This window comes from Salmo salar, chromosome ssa04, assembly GCF_905237065.1.
Source record: "Salmo salar chromosome ssa04, Ssal_v3.1, whole genome shotgun sequence".
Lineage (NCBI taxonomy): Eukaryota > Metazoa > Chordata > Actinopteri > Salmoniformes > Salmonidae > Salmo > Salmo salar.
In genome coordinates this window covers 81829165-81847358 of record NC_059445.1, presented here as the reverse complement: position 1 = coordinate 81847358, position 18194 = coordinate 81829165, and the positions used below count along the sequence as shown (strand labels likewise).

At 41.3% G+C, this 18194-nt stretch overlaps 1 protein-coding gene across 2 annotated transcripts in view; it reads right to left on the bottom strand.

Annotated features, from left to right (window-relative positions):
* The window catches only part of srrm3 (serine/arginine repetitive matrix 3), an 87918-nt gene that overhangs the window by 6716 nt on the left and 63008 nt on the right, over positions 1-18194 (bottom strand). For both annotated transcript variants that reach the window (XM_045717398.1, XM_045717399.1), the window contains one exon: positions 2017-2327. In XM_045717398.1, coding sequence (XP_045573354.1) covers positions 2017-2327 — 311 coding nt within the window. The remainder of the gene's footprint in view (positions 1-2016; positions 2328-18194) is intronic.

Genomic DNA, 18194 nt, shown 5'->3' with positions numbered 1-18194 from the left:
AGATGGCGGTCATGATGGATACCTTTAGTAGCTTTAATTTATAGTAGCTTTAGTAGCTTTAATTTATTTTAAAAATGTTATTTAACCTTTATTTTGCTAGGCAAGTCAGTTAGGAACAAATTCTAATTTACAATGACGGCCTACGCCGGTCAAACCCTCCCCTAATCCGGACGATGCTGGGCCAACTGTGCGCCACCCTATGGGACTCACAATCAGCGCCGGTTTCCCTCAATCCTGACTAGTCTCCCAGTCCCTGTCGCTGAAAAACATCCCCATGGCATGATGCTGCCACCACCATGCTTCACCACAGGGATGGGGCCAGTTTTCCTCCAGATGTGACGCTTGGCATTCAGGCCAAAGAGTTCAATCTTGGTTTCATAAGACCAGAGAATCTTGTTTCTCATGGTCTGAGAGTCCTTTAGGTGCCTTTTGGCAAACTCCAAGCGGGCTGTCATGTGCCTTTACTGAGGAGTAGCTTCCGTCTGGCCATTCTACCATTTAAAAAAATAAATAATACAAATAACCTTTATTGAAGTCAATTAAGAACAAATTCTTATTTACAATGACGGCCTACACCGGACAAACCTGGACGACGCTGGGCCAATTGTCCTCCGCCCTATGGGACTCCCAATCACGGCCGGTTGTGATACAGCCTGGATTCAAACCAGGATGGTTGTCCTTCTGGAATGTCCTTCCATATTCATAGAGGAACTCTGGAGCTCTTTCAGAGTGACCATCGGGTTCCTGGTCACCTACCTGACCAAGGCCCTTCCCCTGATGGCTCAATTTGGCCGGGCGGCCAGCTCTAGGAAGAGTCTTGTTGGTTACAAACGTCTTCCATTTAAGAATGGTGGAGGCCAATGTGTTCTTGGGAACGTTCAATGCTGCATACATTTTTTGGTACCCTTCCCCAGATCTGTGCCTCATCACAATCCTGTCTTGGGGCTCTACAGACAATTCATTCGACCTCATGGCTTGGTTTTTGCTCTGACATGCACTGTCAACTGTGGGACCTTATATAGACAGGTGTGTGCCTTTCCAAATCATGTCCAATCAATTGAATTTACCACAGGTGGACTCCATTCAAGTTGTAGAAACATCTCAAGGATAATCAATGGAAGCAGGATGCACCTGAGCTCAATTTCAAGTCTCATAGCAAAGGGTCTGAATACTTATGTAAATAAGGTATTTCTGTTTTTTTATTAGTAATAAATTAGCGATTTTTTTTTTCTTCGCTTTGTCATTATGGAGTATTGTGTGTAGATTTATGACATTTTTTTTTTTAAATCAATTTTAGAATAAGGCTGTAACGTAACAAAATGTTGAAAAAGGGAAGGGATCTGAATACTTTCCGAATGCACTGGTTATATATATTTATTTGTTTAATAATATTTTTTAAGGGGTGCTGCAGCACTTTCAGCACCCCTCCTTCCTGCAGCTATGTATGTTATGGTCTGTGGGGTGAATTTTCCTTGCATGGTTTAGGTCCATTTGTAGAATCTTTGCGTGTATTGAAGCTGTTCTGGCATCTCGTGGTGACCAAACACCCTTTTAAGACGTTTATGTTGGTTTTTCATTTATTTTGGCATTTACCTCTATGCGCTTCTGATACAATGTTATCCACAGTCATTTTTTTTTGAAACTCTGTGGCTAAATTATGCTCTCTCATGTATTTAGAACATTGTGGTTGGATAATTAAAAAAAAAAATCATAATAATGTAATTATTTTGTTTGTTTTTTTGCCTCTTGGGCCCCCTATAGACTTGTGCCCAGCCCCTGACTCACACAATTGACAAGTCACATTTATTTATCATTCAGTTTTTTGGTGGGGATTTTTTATGAATCGGTTACCCAATCAAGGTACTACCGATCATGTAATTAAAAATGTTTTTGTTTTTGAGCACCCATGGGCCGGTGCTCATGGGTTTAAGCTCCAGTAATTCCCTGCATTAATCCGGCTCTGCCAATGACCGGTAAAGGTTATGTCAGTATGGCCGGTCCAATCTCTCTGCTTACTTCTTCTGGTGAGAGCTCTTTTCTCTGTGAGGATGCAGGTTATGTTGAGAGTGGGCGGAGTCACTGCTGTGAGTCGGCGAATGGGAGCGCTTCCCCTGGACTCTGTGACCTATGTGACCTCCCCATCTCCCTGACGACCCCAGGCCCGTCGTCTGCCTGTCCTCCCCATGTAGGGCCTCTCCAGCCTGGGCAGCAGTACTTCCTGGGGCCCTGTAGAGGGCAGTGTGGGCCTTGTTCTCTCCTCCTCTCAGTTGTGGCAGTATCACGGTGGACTGGGCTCCCAGAGTAGCAGCAGTCAGCATTCTCAGCTTCTGTAGAGAGATGATAACCAACAAACGGAAAAAAAATAATAACCAAAGACAAAACAGAAAAAAGGGGAAGAAAGGGCCTTAGAGTTTGTCACAGTGGAGGGTTTGAGTGCTACGGTGTACTTGCCAAAAGAGGGTCAACATCTAAAAGAAACGATCTAGGTTTTTTCTTGATATGGCTTATAGACAGTCCTCTATGGTGCAGCGCATGCAATACTCTGGCATGCAAAACCATAATGAGACGAAGAAATCATAATCCCCAAAAATAAACAAAACAAAACTAGAAGAGGGAGAGGAAGAATGGTAAACAATATCAAATTAACAAAATAAAAAGTTATAGAGCAGAGAGAGGAGAACAGAGAAGAAAAGAGAGAGGAGAGTAGAGAGTTACAGTAGAGAGAGTAGAGAGTTACAGTAGAGAGAGTTACAGTATAAAGAGCTACAGTAGAGAGAGTAGAGAGTTACAGTAGAGAGCATAAAGAGATACAGTAGAGAGAGTAGAGAGTTAGAGTAGAGAGTTACAGTAGAGAGAGTAGAGAGTTACAGTAGAGAGAGATACAGTAGAGAGAGTAGAGAGTTACAGTAGAGATAGTTACAGTAGAAAGAGCTACAGTAGAGAGAGTAGAGAGTTACAGTAGAGAGAGTAGAGAGTTACAGTAGAGAGAGTAGAGAGTTACAGTAGAGAGAGTAGAGAGTTACAGTAGAGATAGTTACAGTACAGAGAGTTACAGTACAGAGAGTAGAGAGTTACAGTACAGAGAGTAGAGAGTTACAGTAGAGAGAGTAGAGAGTTACAGTAGAGAGAGTTACAGTACAGAGAGTTACAGTACAGAGAGTAGAGAGTTACAGTAGAGAGAGTAGAGAGTTACAGTAGAGAGAGTAGAGTTACAGTAGAGATAGTTACAGAAGAGAGAGTAGAGAGTTACAGTAGAGAGAGTAGAGAGTTACAGTAGAGAGAGTAGAGAGTTACAGTAGAGATAGTTACAGTAGAAAGAGCTACAGTAGAGAGAGTAGAGAGTTACAGTAGAGAGCATAAAGAGAAACAGTAGAGAGAGTTACAGTAGATATAGTAGAGCTACAGTAGAGAGAGTAGAGAGTTACAGTAGAGAAAGTTACAGTAGAGATAGTAGAGCGAGTTACAGTAGAGAGAGTAGAGAGTTAGTGGAGAGCGTAAAGAGTTACAGTAGAGAGTAGAGAGTTACAGTAGAGAGAGATACAGTAGAGAGAGTAGAGAGTTACAGTAGAGAGAGTAGAGAGTTACAGAAGAGAGAGAAGAGAGTTACAGTAGAGAGCATAACGAGTTACAGTAGAGAGAGTAGAGAGTTACAGTAGAGAGAGTAGAGAGTTACAGAAGAGAGAGTTACAGTAGTGAGAGTAGAGAGTTCCAGTAGAGAGAGATACAGTAGAGAGAGTAGAGAGTTACAGTAGAGAGCATAAAGAGTTACAGTAGAAAGAGTAGATAGTTAATGTAGAGAGAGATACATTAGAGAGAGTAGAGAGTTACAGTAGAGAGAGTAGAGAGTTACAGTAGAGAGAGAAGAGAGTTACAGTAGAGAGCATAACGAGTTACAGTAGAGAGAGTAGAAAGTTACAGTAGAGAGAGTAGAGAGTTACAGTAGTGAGAGTAGAGAGTTACAGTAGTGAGAGTAGAGAGTTACAGTAGAGAGAGTAGAGAGTTACAGTAGAGATAGTTACAGTACAGAGAGTTACAGTACAGAGGGTAGAGAGTTACAGTACAGAGAGTAGAGAGTTACAGTAGAGAGAGTAGAGAGTTACAGTAGAGATAGTTACAGTAGAGAGAGTAGAGAGTTACAGTAGAGAGAGTAGAGAGTTACAGTAGAGAGAGTAGAGAGTTACAGTAGAGATAGTTACAGTAGAGAGAGTAGAGAGTTACAGTAGAGATAGTAGAGCTACAGTAGAGAGAGTAGAGTTACGGTAGAGATAGTTACAGTACAAAGAGCTACAGTAGAGAGAGTAGAGAGACCGTAGAGATAGTTACAGTAGAAAGAGCTACAGTAGAGAGAGTAGAGAGTTACAGTAGAGATAGTTACAGTAGAAAGAGCTACAGTAGAGAGAGTAGAGAGTTACAGTAGAGAGCATAAAGAGAAACAGTAGAGAGAGTTACAGTAGAGATAGTAGAGCTACAGTAGAGAGAGTAGAGAGTTACAGTAGAAAAAGTTACAGTAGAGATAGAAGAGCGAGTTACAGTAGAGAGAGTAGAGAGTTAGTGGAGAGCGTAAGGAGTTACAGTAGAGAGTAGAGAGTTACAGTAGAGAGAGTAGAGAGTTACAGAAGAGAGAGATACAGTAGAGAGAGTAGAGAGTTACAGTAGAGAGAGATACAGTAGAGAGAGTAGAGAGTTACAGTAGAGAGAGTAGAGAGTTACAGAAGAGAGAGTTACAGTAGTGAGAGTAGAGAGTTACAGTAGAGAGCATAAAGAGTTACAGTAGAAAGAGTAGAGAGTTACAGTAGAGAGAGATACATTAGAGAGAGTAGAGAGTTACAGTAGAGAGTAGAGAGTTACAGTAGAGATAGTTACAGTAGAGAGAGTAGAGAGTTACAGTAGAGATAGTAGAGTTACAGTAGAGAGAGTAGAGAGTTACAGTAGTGAGAGTAGAGAGTTACAGTAGAGAGAGTAGAGAGTTACAGTAGTGAGAGTAGAGAGTTACAGTAGAGAGAGAAGAGAGTTACAGTAGAGAGCATAACAAGTTACAGTAGTGAGAGTAGAAAGTTACAGTAGAGAGTAGAGAGTTACAGTAGAGAGAGTAGAGAGTTACAGTAGTGAGAGTAGAGTTACAGTAGTGAGAGTAGAAAGTTACAGTAGAGAGAGTAGAGAGTTACAGTAGAGAGAGTAGAGAGTTACAGTAGTGAGAGTAGAGAGTTACAGTAGAGAGAGTAGAGAGTTACAGAAGAGAGAGTTACAGTAGTGAGAGTAGAGAGTTACAGTAGAGAGCATAAAGAGTTACAGTAGAAAGAGTAGAGAGTTACAGTAGAGAGAGATACATTAGAGAGAGTAGAGAGTTACAGTAGAGAGAGTAGAGAGTTACAGTAGAGAGCATAACGAGTTACAGTAGAGAGAGTAGAAAGTTACAGTAGAGAGAGTAGAGAGTTACAGTAGTGAGAGTAGAGTTACAGTAGAGATAGTTACAGTAGAGAGAGTAGAGAGTTACAGTAGAGAGAGTAGAGAGTTACAGTAGAGAGTAGAGAGTTACAGTAGAGATAGTTACAGTAGAGAGAGTAGAGAGTTACAGTAGAGACAGTAGAGCTACAGTAGAGAGAGTAGAGTTACAGTAGAGATAGTTACAGTAGAGATAGTTACAGTAGAAAGAGCTACAGTAGAGAGAGTAGAGAGTTACAGTAGAGAGCATAAAGAGAAACAGTAGAGAGAGTTACAGTAGAGATAGTAGAGCTACAGTAGAGAGAGTAGAGAGTTACAGTAGAGAAAGTTACAGTAGAGATAGTAGAGCGAGATACAGTAGAGAGAGTAGAGAGTTAGTGGAGAGCGTAAAGAGTTACAGTAGAGAGTAGAGAGTTACAGTAGAGAGAGTAGAGAGTTACAGAAGAGAGAGATACAGTAGAGAGAGTAGAGAGTTACAGTAGAGAGATACAGTAGAGAGAGTAGAGAGTTACAGTAGAGAGAGTAGAGAGTTACAGAAGAGAGAGATACAGTAGAGAGAGTAGAGAGTTACAGAAGAGAGAGTTACAGTAGAGAGAGTAGAGAGTTCCAGTAGAGAGAGATACAGTAGAGAGAGTAGAGAGTTACAGTAGAGAGCATAAAGAGTTACAGTAGAAAGAGTAGAGAGTTACAGTAGAGATAGTAGAGCTACAGTAGAGAGAGTAGAGTTACAGTAGAGATAGTTACAGTAGAAAGAGCTACAGTGGAGAGAGTAGAGAGTTACCGTAGAGATAGTTACAGTAGAAAGAGCTACAGTAGAGAGAGTAGAGAGTTACAGTAGAGATAGTTACAGTAGAAAGAGCTACAGTAGAGAGAGTAGAGAGTTACAGTAGAGAGCATAAATAGAAACAGTAGAGAGAGTTACAGTAGAGATAGTAGAGCTACAGTAGAGAGAGTAGAGAGTTACAGTAGAGAAAGTTACAGTAGAGATAGTAGAGCGAGTTACAGTAGAGAGAGTAGAGAGTTAGTGGAGAGCATAAAGAGTTACAGTAGAGAGTAGAGAGTTACAGTAGAGAGAGATACAGTAGAGAGAGTAGAGAGTTACAGTAGAGAGAGTAGAGAGTTACAGAAGAGAGAGTTACAGTAGTGAGAGTAGAGAGTTACAGTAGAGAGAGATACATTAGAGAGAGTAGAGAGTTACAGTAGAGAGAGTAGAGAGTTACAGTAGAGAGAGAAGAGAGTTACAGTAGAGAGCATAACAAGTTACAGTAGAGAGAGTAGAAAGTTACAGTAGAGAGAGTAGAGAGTTACAGTAGAGAGCATAACAAGTTACAGTAGAGAGAGTAGAAAGTTACAGTAGAGAGAGTAGAGAGTTACAGTAGAGAGAGTAGAGAGTTACAGTAGTGAGAGTAGAGTTACAGTAGTGAGAGTAGAAAGTTACAGTAGAGAGAGTAGAGAGTTACAGTAGAGAGAGTAGAGAGTTACAGTAGTGAGAGTAGAGAGTTACAGTAGAGAGAGTAGAGAGTTACAGTAGTGAGAGTAGAGAGTTACAGTAGAGAGAGTAGAGAGTTACAGTAGAGAGATATACAGTAGAGAGAGTAGAGAGTTACAGTAGTGAGAGTAGAGAGTTACAGTAGAGAGAGAAGAGAGTTACAGTAGAGAGCATAACAAGTTACAGTAGTGAGAGTAGAAAGTTACAGTAGAGAGTAGAGAGTTACAGTAGAGAGAGTAGAGAGTTACAGTAGTGAGAGTAGAGTTACAGTAGTGAGAGTAGAAAGTTACAGTAGAGAGAGTAGAGAGTTACAGTAGAGAGAGTAGAGAGTTACAGTAGTGAGAGTAGAGAGTTACAGTAGAGAGAGTAGAGAGTTACAGTAGAGAGAGTTACAGTAGAGAGAAGAGAGTTACAGTAGAGAGAGTAGAGAGTTACAGTAGTGAGAGTAGAGAGTTACAGTAGAGAGAGTAGAGAGTTACAGTAGAGAGAAGAGAGTTACAGTAGAGAGAGTAGAGAGTTACAGTAGAGAGAGTAGAGAGTTACAGTAGAGAGATATACAGTAGAGAGAGTAGAGAGTTACAGTAGTGCGAGTAGAGAGTTACAGTAGAGAGAGTAGAGAGTTACAGTAGAGAGAGTTACAGTAGAGAGATAAGAGAGTTACAGTAAAGAAAGTAGAGCTACAGTAGAGAGAGTAGAGAGTTACAGTAGAGAGAGTAGAGTGTTACAGTAAGGACCCTAGAGCTACAGCAGAGAGAGTTACAGTAGAGTTACAGTCGAGAGAGTAGAGAGTTACAGTAGAGAGAGTTACTGTAGAGAGAGAAGAGAGTTACAGTAAAGATAGTAGCGCTACAGCAGAGAGAATTACAGTAGAGAGTTAAAATAGAGAGAGAAGAGAGTTACAGTAGAGAGAGAAGTGAGTTACAGTAGAGAGAGCTACAGTAGAGAGCGTTACAGTAGAGAGAGTTACAGTAGAGAGAGTAGAGAGTTACAGTAGAGAGAGTTACAGTAGAGAGAGAAGAGAGTTACAGTAGAGAGAGTTACAGTGAGAGAGTTACAGTAGAGAGAGTAGAGAGTTACAGTAGAGAGAGTTACAGTAGAGAGAGAAGAGAGTTACAGTAGAGAGAGTTACAGTAGAGAGAGTTACAGTGGAGAGAGTTACAGTAGAGAGAAGAGAGTTACAGTAGAGATAGTAGAGCAATAGCAGAGAGAGTTACAGTAGAGAGAGTTACAGTAGAGAGAGAAGATAGTTACAGTAGAGAGAGTTACAGTAGAGAGAGAAGAGAGTTACAGTAGAGAGAGTTACAGTAGAGAGAGTTACAGTAGAGAGAGTAGAGAGTTACAGTAGAGAGAGTTACAGTAGAGAGAGTTACAGTGGAGAGAGTTACAGTAGAGAGAAGAGAGTTACAGTAGAGATAGTAGAGCAATAGCAGAGAGTTACAGTAGAGAGAGTTACTGTAGAGAGAGGAGAGTTACAGTAAAGATAGTAGCGCTACAGCAGAGAGAATTACAGTAGAGAGTTAAAATAGAGAGAGAAGAGAGTTACAGTAGAGAGAGCTACAGTAGAGAGAGTTACAGTAGAGAGAGTTACAGTAGAGAGAGTTACGAGTTACAGTAGAGAGAGTTACAGTAGAGAGAGTAGAGAGTTACAGTGGAGAGAGTTACAGTAGAGAGAGTAGAGAGTTACAGTAGAGAGAGTTACAGTAGAGAGAGAAGAGAGTTACAGTAGAGAGAGTTACAGTGGAGAGAGTTACAGTAGAGAGAAGAGAGTTACAGTAGAGAGAGTTACAGTAGAGATAGTAGAGCAACAGCAGAGAGAGTTACAGTAGAGAGAGTTACAGTAGAGAGTAGAGAGCTACAGATTTGTAGAATAGAAAAAGAGGACTTCTTCCAGTTTTAGTAATGGTTAAAAAACTAATATGAAACAAAACAAATAAAAAAAGAGTAGACAACTTGACGGAACATCACAGAAATGGAAGGAACAAAATAAAAGATTCACAATTATAGAGTCAAGTCAAATCAGAAAAACAAATCGTCTTCTACTCAATCATTTTATTTTTGTGGAGTTTTTTTCCCTGGAGTAGAACAATTGCTGAGATGTGAACAGCGACCCATTTTCTTTTTTCTGTTTTTTTTTATCGTTACTCTTGTTTAACCTTTTGGTTAACATCCTCTTGGATAACATCCACTTACCAATAAAGTGGCATTCCCTCCTTTAGTAGGTAAGGTATGAAGAAAAGGGAAAAGTGGGGCAACATAAGTGCATCATTAGATTTCACAAAATGCAAGAGAAAAAGACACAAACCCTTCCCTGGCAGAGTGAGGAATGAGACAATGAAATCAACTGACATTCAATGAAATACAAAAGAGAAAGGAAAAGACCACAATGTTCAGGGAACCTCTCACACCGAGAGGAGACACTGTACATCTCCCAGATCATCCACTCTGCTTCCCAGCCCACTCCACCAGAGGGCAGGGTAGACATTCTGTGTGAATGACCATTGCAATAAATTCAGGGGTTCCAGAGCGTTAAGTTCAGGGGTTCCAGAGCATTAAGTTCAGGGGTTCCAGAGTGTTAAGTTCAGGGGTTCTAGAGTGTTAAGTTCAGGGTACTATGTTAGGTTACAGTTTGTTCAAACCAAGGCATTTCTGGTCAGAGTGGCGTTGCATTTCCCCTGTAACTTTTTGTGCATATGACATCTTAATTGGCTCTGTTGAGACGCACAGCTTGCTGTCCGAATCTCTTTTAGTTCTCTGTTTAATGCTATCTATTAATAGGATAGGTGACACAAATCTGTGAATTTATACTCAGAGTTAAAGCGTTACCTGCCGCAAAAGCAACAGTCCTCTGAGAGAACAGGACCTCTGCAAATAGTGCAAATAAATACTTCTGGACATTTATTGAGGTTATTCTTAAAATCACAGCTCCATTTCAAACAGAAATGTGTTCGGTAGACCAACTTCATTACGAGGCCTTTGAGCAAGGGGGCGATGTTGCAAGATACGGTAGGTTGAGGACACTGAACTAGGATGCAAGCATTTTCTATAATAAGCAGTATAAACAGGGCAAGGGGCTTCACACGGTTTTGTGTGTCTGTGTGTAGATGCTTGTGTGGCGAAATTTCATGGCTGAGTGTGTGTGTGTGTGTGTGTGTGTGTGTGTGTGTGTGTGTGTGTGTGTGTGTGTGTGTGTGTGTGTGTGTGTGTGTGTGTGTGTGTGTGTGTGTGTGTGTGTGTGTGTGTGTCTGTCTGTCTCCGGGATATATACAGTTGAAGTCGGAAGTTTACATACACTTAGGTTGGAGTCATTAAAACTTGTTTTTCAACCACTCCACAAATGTCTTGTTCACAAACTATAGTTTTGGCAAGTCGGTTAGGACATCTACTTTGTGCATGACACAAGTAATTTTTCCAACAATTGTTTACAGACAAATTATTTCACTTATAATTCACTGTATCACAATTTCAGTGGGTCAGAAGTTTACATACACTAAGTTGACTGTGCCTTTAAACAGCTTGGAAAATCCCAGAAAATTATGTCATGTCATTAGAAGCTTCTGATAGGCTAATTGACGTCATTTGAGTCAATTGGAGGTGTACCTGTGGATGTATTTCAAGGCCTACCTTCAAACTCAGTGCCTCTTTGCTTGACATTATGGGAAAATCCCCCCAAAATCAGCCAAGATCTCAGAAAAAGAATTGTAGACCTCCACAAGTCTGGTTCATCCTTGGGAGCAATTTCCAAATGCCTGAAGGTACCACATTCATCTGTACAAACAATAGTACGCAAGAATAAACACCATGGGACCACGCAGCGTCATACCGCTCAGGAAGGAGACGCGTTCTGTCTCCTAGAGATTAACGTACTTTGGTGTGAAAAGTGCAGATCAATCCCAGAACAACAGCAAAGGACCTTGTGAAGATGCTGGAGGAAACAGGTACAAAAGTATCTATAGACAGTAAAACGAGTCCTATATTGACATAACCTGACAGGCAGCTCAGCAAGGAAGAAGCCACTGCTCCAAAACCACCATAAAAAAAAGCCAGACTACGGTATGCAACTGCACATGGGGACAAAGATCGTACTTTTTGGAGAAATGTCCTCTGGTCTGATGAAACAGAAATAGAACTGTTTGGCCATAATGACCATCGTTATGTTTGGAGGAAAAGGGGGAGGCTTGCAAGCCAAAGAACACCATCCCAACCCTGAAGCAAGGAGGTGGCAGCATCATGTTGTGGGGGTGCTTTGCTGCAGGAGGGACTGGTGCACTTCACAAAATAGATGGCATCATGAGGGAGGAAAATAATGTGAATATATTGAAGCAACATCTCAAGACATCTGTCAGAAAGTTAAAGCTTGGTCGCAAATGGGTCTTCCAAATGGACAATAACCCCATACTTCCAAAGTTGTGGCAAAATGGCTTAAGGGCAACAAAGTCAAGGTATTAGAGTCGCCATCATAAAGCCCTGACCTCAATCCTATAGAAAATGTGTGGGCAGAACTGAAAAAGCATGTGTGAGCATGGAGGCCTACAAACCTGACTCAGTTACACCAGCTGTCAGGAGGAATGGGCCAAAATTCACCCAACTTATTATGGGAGGCTTGTGGAAGGCGTTTGACCCAAGTTAAACAATTTAAAGGCAATGCTACCAAATACTAATTGAGTATATGTAAACTTCTGACCCACTGGGAATGTGATGAAAGAAATAAAAGCTGAAATAAATCATTTCTCTACTATTATTCTGACATTTCACATTCTTAAAACAAAGTGGTGATCCTAACTGACCTAAAACAGGGAATTATTTCTAGGATTAAATGTCAGGAATTGTGAAAAACTGAGTTTAAATGTATTTGGCTAAGGTGTATGTAAACTTCCCACTTCAACTGTAGATCATTATCAGTAAGTCAAAGGTCTAAAGCAGGTATATAAAAACAAAGGGAGTTCTTTTGCATGCAATTATCTACTCTCCTGTAAACGCTGACAGCTGAACAGGGACTCTTCATAGAAAAACAACAGAAATAAGAACCCCTTCTCCACAGAATAAACTAAAGCCTAAAGCTGGAGATAGAAGAAAACACACAGCCACTGACTCAGATGATGGCACTTGTTTAGAAACAGCCATCAAGGAAATAAATATGATCAAAATCATAAGACAAATGCAACTCTTTCACCAAGAGAACGGAGAGATGCTGGACAAACAGGAATCAATGCATTCTACCAAAACAGAAAGAAACGGACCTGATTCAAATAGGGCAGGATATTGGATTGAATTCAAACAGAAAGAAATGGACCTGCTTCAAATAGGGCAGGATATTGGATTGAATTCAAACAGAAAGAAATGGACCTGCTTCAAATAGGGCAGGATATTGGACTGAATTCAAACAGAAAGAAACGGACCTGCTTCAAATAGGGCAGGATATTGGACTGAATTCAGAATTGAAGTTTAAAAAACAATAAACTCTAACTAATCAAAATCTTAAAAGCAAAATATAACTGATAAAAGGAAAGATAAAATAACTTGCTAAAGTTCCCTGATAATACAGAGGGAGATAGAGAGGGGAGAGAGACAGAGAGAGAGGAGAGGGAGAGGGGAGGGGGGAGAGAGAGGGAGAGGGGGAGAGAGAGGGAGAGGGGGGAGAGAGAGGGAGAGAGAGGGGAAGAAGAGAGAGGGAGAAGAGAGAGGGAGAGAGAGGGGAAGAAGAGAGAGGGAGAAGAGAGAGGGAGAGGGGGGAGAGAGAGAAAGGCGGAGAGAGAGGGGGAGAGAGAGAGAGAGAGAGGGGGAGACAGAGAGAGGGGGAGAGGGAGAGAGGGGGGAGAGAGAGGTGGGAGAGAGAGGGGGGGAGACAGAGAGAGGGGGGAGACAGAGAGAGAAACATTGACGTCAAGCTAGAGGGTACTTCTGACATATCTGCATAAAGAAAGACCACGTGCCAAGGCAGAGCGTTACCTACCTTCCATTTCAATCAGTGACACGTTTGCAATATCAACAAAAACAGGACAAGAAACAGAAAACAGGAGAAAGGAATGTTCTCCGCAGCGAAATGGGAAAAAGACAATGAACCTCTTTTAGTATCAACGCTACGAACTTCTTCCAGAGACTAAGAAGGAGAAGGTAAACAAACAAACCAACAAAAATACAAAAGAAAATGGACAAACAAACCAATACTTAAAATAAAAAAATAAAAAATGTATCTAGAAACTACAATGATTTGTTGTCTTTTTGGCTTGTTCAAATGCAGCCGTGTTAGTATGAAAGGGGAGAGGTGGGTAAAGGTTGGGTAAGTAAACAGAGTTAATCATGAAACAAAATGAAATCAGTTATTTAGATAGAATTACTTGAGGGAAGTAAGGAAGGAGGGATGGAGAGATGGGCATGCAGAGCTGACAAGAGAAGAAGGGATAAGAAGAGCATGCCAGGACAACAAGAGGGCAAGAAAGATGTGTCACACACACACACACACACACACACACACACACACACACACACACACACACACACACACACACACACACACACACACACACACACACACACACACACACACACACAACACGGAAGGACAGATAGAGGGGAGGAGAGTAGGAAGGAGGGAGGCTCAGAGCAGGCCAGTCACCGCTAGGATGGACAACTAGTAAAGTACGTACATTTAAAAAGGGACCCCAGTCACATTTTGAAGAGATATTCTTCAACAAGAGAACATTGTGGTTTTATGAAAACCAGCTCAGAAAGTACACAGCGGCCTCTTTCACTTCAAAAGATGTCCTTTTGGACTCAGCAATGCAGTACAGTGAGCCTTGGGGAGGGTGGCACTGAACATATTCATATCAATACATGGGGAAAAGAAATATAGAGCTCATATTCAAAATGGCTTGGGTTCCTTTAAAATACCAATGTTACTAAATGCTGTGTGTGTTTAGTTTCAACATTGTATCACTTGTTTTTAGATTTTAGCAAGATATATATTTACCCTGGACAAGAAAACTACAGACAGAAACAGGAGGACAACCTGAGAAGCAGAGATTGAAGAGACTGCTGCTGTACACGTGCTAACCACAGTATTACTACACTATCAGCTAACTTATGTTGAATCTATGATCTCTCAGAAGGTTTGGCATCCAAAATGAAACATTTTGAGCGAGCATCCTCCCAAATACACAAGGAGTCTGAACGCTGATTAATTTTCAGCAAGGGAGAGATAATAATTCCTCTGTATGCGGAGATTAACAAGTGAGGTCTCATGAACAGAAAACCTGTTTAAGGCTGATGCTAGAGGATAAATGATCAAAACCGTGGACAGATTTGAGCCAACCAAATGCTTGATTATTTCACCTAAACACAACACGTTGGCTCAAATCTCCAAACACTGAGCCTCATATGCAACAATGGCTCGTGAGACTCCCCTTGCCAATCCCCAGTGACATGGAACACAGAGATACAGAATATATTGCAACATCAGGGACAGTCTGACAGAAGTGATACTGCCCCCTGGAGACAACATACAGGTCACATGATCCAGTAAATAGGAAGCGAATAGAGAGTGAGAAAGAGCGAAAGAGAGAGGAGTGTCGAACACCTGGTGTCTGGGAGCTCTATCAGACTCCTGGAGGAAGGGGGTAACTATCCCTGAGCAAAACATTGTGCTTTATAAAGACAACTGTAGTGACAAGAAGAACTAGTAGTACACATACCCTGTTAACCTACTTGGTCCAGTTCCAAAGCATATGAGTGCTTTTTACATAAACAAGACAGAAAAGGAGCATTGGGCATTTATTTCACGGTGTAATTACCATTCAAATAGCTAAAAGCAGAAAATAAAACAGTCATGAATGAAAACAAGCAGTGAGAGAGAGAGAGAGAGAGAGAGAGAGAGAGACAGACAGAGACAGAGAGACAAGAGAGACAGAGAACGAGCAGGTGAGACCTTTCTCATAAACAAAAGCAAGCTTGAAGAAAGGAAATCGGAGGAGATAGTATCATCTGTAATACATTATTCTAAGAGGAATATTTTTGGAGGCTTTTCTAATCTACACCCCATTTAGTTGCTTAGCAAGCAGTGAAAGTGAAACAGTAATGACTATAGCCTTCGATCTAAATGACATCTGTTGTTTTATTAGCAGGTCTGGCAGTTCGATTCAGTTAAGACTATAACCGGCAGATTTAAAACGGAACATTCTAATCAGTCTGTCATTCATCGTGTTGTTTTATAGACAGATCGCAATTAAGCAGGTACCGTTTTCAAACAATTTCAAAGGGACAGTTCGGGAGGAATACGAATGTCAAAATCTATTCTGAGTAAACTAGAAAACGTGTCCGACTAGCTTCAATAAAAAATAAAACAGCAATTCTAGACAAACTTTTTTGTCTATGATTGTTGCTACTGTACCAGTAAGGGGAATGACTTCTCTGTCTGTCGATCAATCTATTCTGATCAATTCCATCCATGTTCTAGCCGACTCTAATGACCGTACTGTCTGAGGTATACTGTGGCACTAGAGCTGAACCTGTAACCAAATTTAAATCAATCACGTGTAGTAAGAAGCATTGGAAATTGTATAAATTAGGCTCAGCTAAAATCCCCACACAATCCCGCAGGCCAGATCATAGAATTTCCATATGACAATAAAAGCTAGAGTTGGTTCAGTTCAGATGTATAAAAAGCATCGTTAAAGCCTTTACCTTACTACATCTTTGATACATTACTATCCATCTTTGATTGTTAGATTAGTCAGCTACAGATGGTATCATTGATGGCTGTTACTATCAGCATGATCAAAAGACAACTTTTGACTCAAATATTTCCTTAAATTCCTAAACGAGCGTACTCTGCACTACATCAACGAAATTAAACAGGGCCTTCTTGAAAACTATGAATAAGTACTTTTTTACATAAACCTTCTCCTCTTTCCTATTTGTTTCATTTGAGGGAGCTGTAGCAAAATAACCCTTTTAAAACATTTCAGTGTTTTTTTTCCCTTGCTAAGAAGATTCAGAAGTGAGAAGCGCTGCAGGAGTTTGCTGCCTAACAGAAACCAAATAGTTTCCAGCTCATTAGAGAACCCTGGGTGCCTGAGTCTCTGCCCCAAATGGAACCCTATTTCTTATATAATGCACTACTTAGGGCTTTGGTAAGTGAAGTAGTGCCCTATATTGGGAATAGGGTACCATTTTGAACACAGCCTAATCCTAAACCTCCATATTACCATTGTACTGCACATGTGCTATGCAAATGTTTAGAGATCAATGGCTCATAGTGAGTCGGTATTTAGTTTGTCTTTCTGTTATCCTCAGAAAACTTCAGGTCCCAGATTCAAACATCCATCCCTCGCCTCCTCCCTCTGCTATCTAATCAGTTAACGTCTAAGGAATGTTGAGATGGTATGAGCATCCAAGTAAAGCCAGAGGTGAGCAGTGGCAGCAAGAATGTAGAGCAGGACAGAGTGTACAGATAGATATAGAGAGTAACAAAAATTACCCTGTAAACACGGGAATAACTAAACACAGGAATAACTAAACACGGGAATAACTAAACACGGGAATAACTAAACACAGGAAAAACAAAACACGGGAATAATTTAACACAGGAATAACTAAACACGGGAATAACTAAACACGGGAATAATTTAACACGGGAATAACTAAACACGGGAATAATTTAACACAGGAATAACTAAACACGGGAATAATTTAACACGGGAATAACTAAAGCCAGGAATAACTACACGTGGCACAACGGGCACCACCACCGTGACCACGCCCGCAACGGCAAGACAGGCAGACTCAACCACAGCCACACAGCCGAGGGAGACATGGAGCAAGATGTACGTAGTCTCCTCAATCTCACCCTCCCCTCCCCCTCCCTAATCCCTGCCCTACCTTCTGAACTACACTCAAATGGTATAGTCCACACTGTCTCCCTCTCCTATTAACATGGTATCTATCCTCCACACTGTCTCCCTCTCCTATCGACATGGTATCTATCCTCCACACTGTCTCCCTCTCCTATCGACATGGTATCCATCCTCCACACTGTCTCCCTCTCCTATCGACATGGTATCTATCCTCCACACTGTCTCCCTCTCCTAGTAATCTGTTTGGAATAGGGGGCAGAATTTTCACGTCCGGATGAAAAGTGTGCCCAAAGTAAACTGCCTGCTACTCAGGCCCAGAAGCTAGGATATGCATATAGATAGATTTGGATAGAAAACACCCTAAAGTTTCTAAAACTGTTAAAATTATGTCTGTGAGTATAACAGAACTTATTTGTCAGGCGAAACCCCGAGGACAAACCATCCAGGAACATTTTTTTTGAGGTGACAGTATTTTCAATGGGTTTCTATGTGGATCTAGATTTCTAAGGCACTTGATTGCAGTTCCTATCGCTTCCACTGAATGTCAACAGTCTTTAGAAATTGGTTGATGTTTTTCCTTTGAGAAATGAAGAAGTAGCCCTGTTCAGAACGAGGGTCGAGTCTAGTGTACTGTTTGTTAGGGGCGCGCGACCTGAAAGCTCACTCCACTTTGTCTATTCTCCACACTGTCTCCCTCTCCTAGTAACATGGTATCCTCCACACTGTCTCCCTCTCCTATCGACATGGTATCTATCCTCCACACTGTCTCCCTCTCCTATCGACATGGTATCTATCCTCCACACTGTCTCCCTCTCCTATTAACATGGTATCTATCCTCCACACTGTCTCCCTCTCCTATCGACATGGTATCTATCCTCCACACTGTCTCCCTCTCCTAGTAACATGGTATCTATCCTCCACACTGTCTCCCTCTCCTATTAACATGGTATCTATCCTCCACACTGTCTCCCTCTCCTATTAACATGGTATCTATCCTCCACACTGTCTCCCTCTCCTACGTAACATGGTATCTATCCTCCACACTGTCTCCCTCTCCTATTAACATGGTATCTATCCTCCACACTGTCTCCCTCTCCTATTAACATGGTATCTATCCTCCACACTGTCTCCCTCTCCTAGTAACATGGTATCTATCCTCCACACTGTCTCCCTCTCCTATTAACATGGTATCTATCCTCCACACTGTCTCCCTCTCCTATTAACATGGTATCTATCCTCCACACTGTCTCCCTCTCCTATTAACATGGTATCTATCCTCCACACTGTCTCCCTCTCCTAGTAACATGGTATCTATCCTCCACACTGTCTCCCTCTCCTAGTAACATGGTATCTATCCTCCACACTGTCTCCCTCTCCCTTAGACATGGTATCTATCCTCCACACTGTCTCCCTCT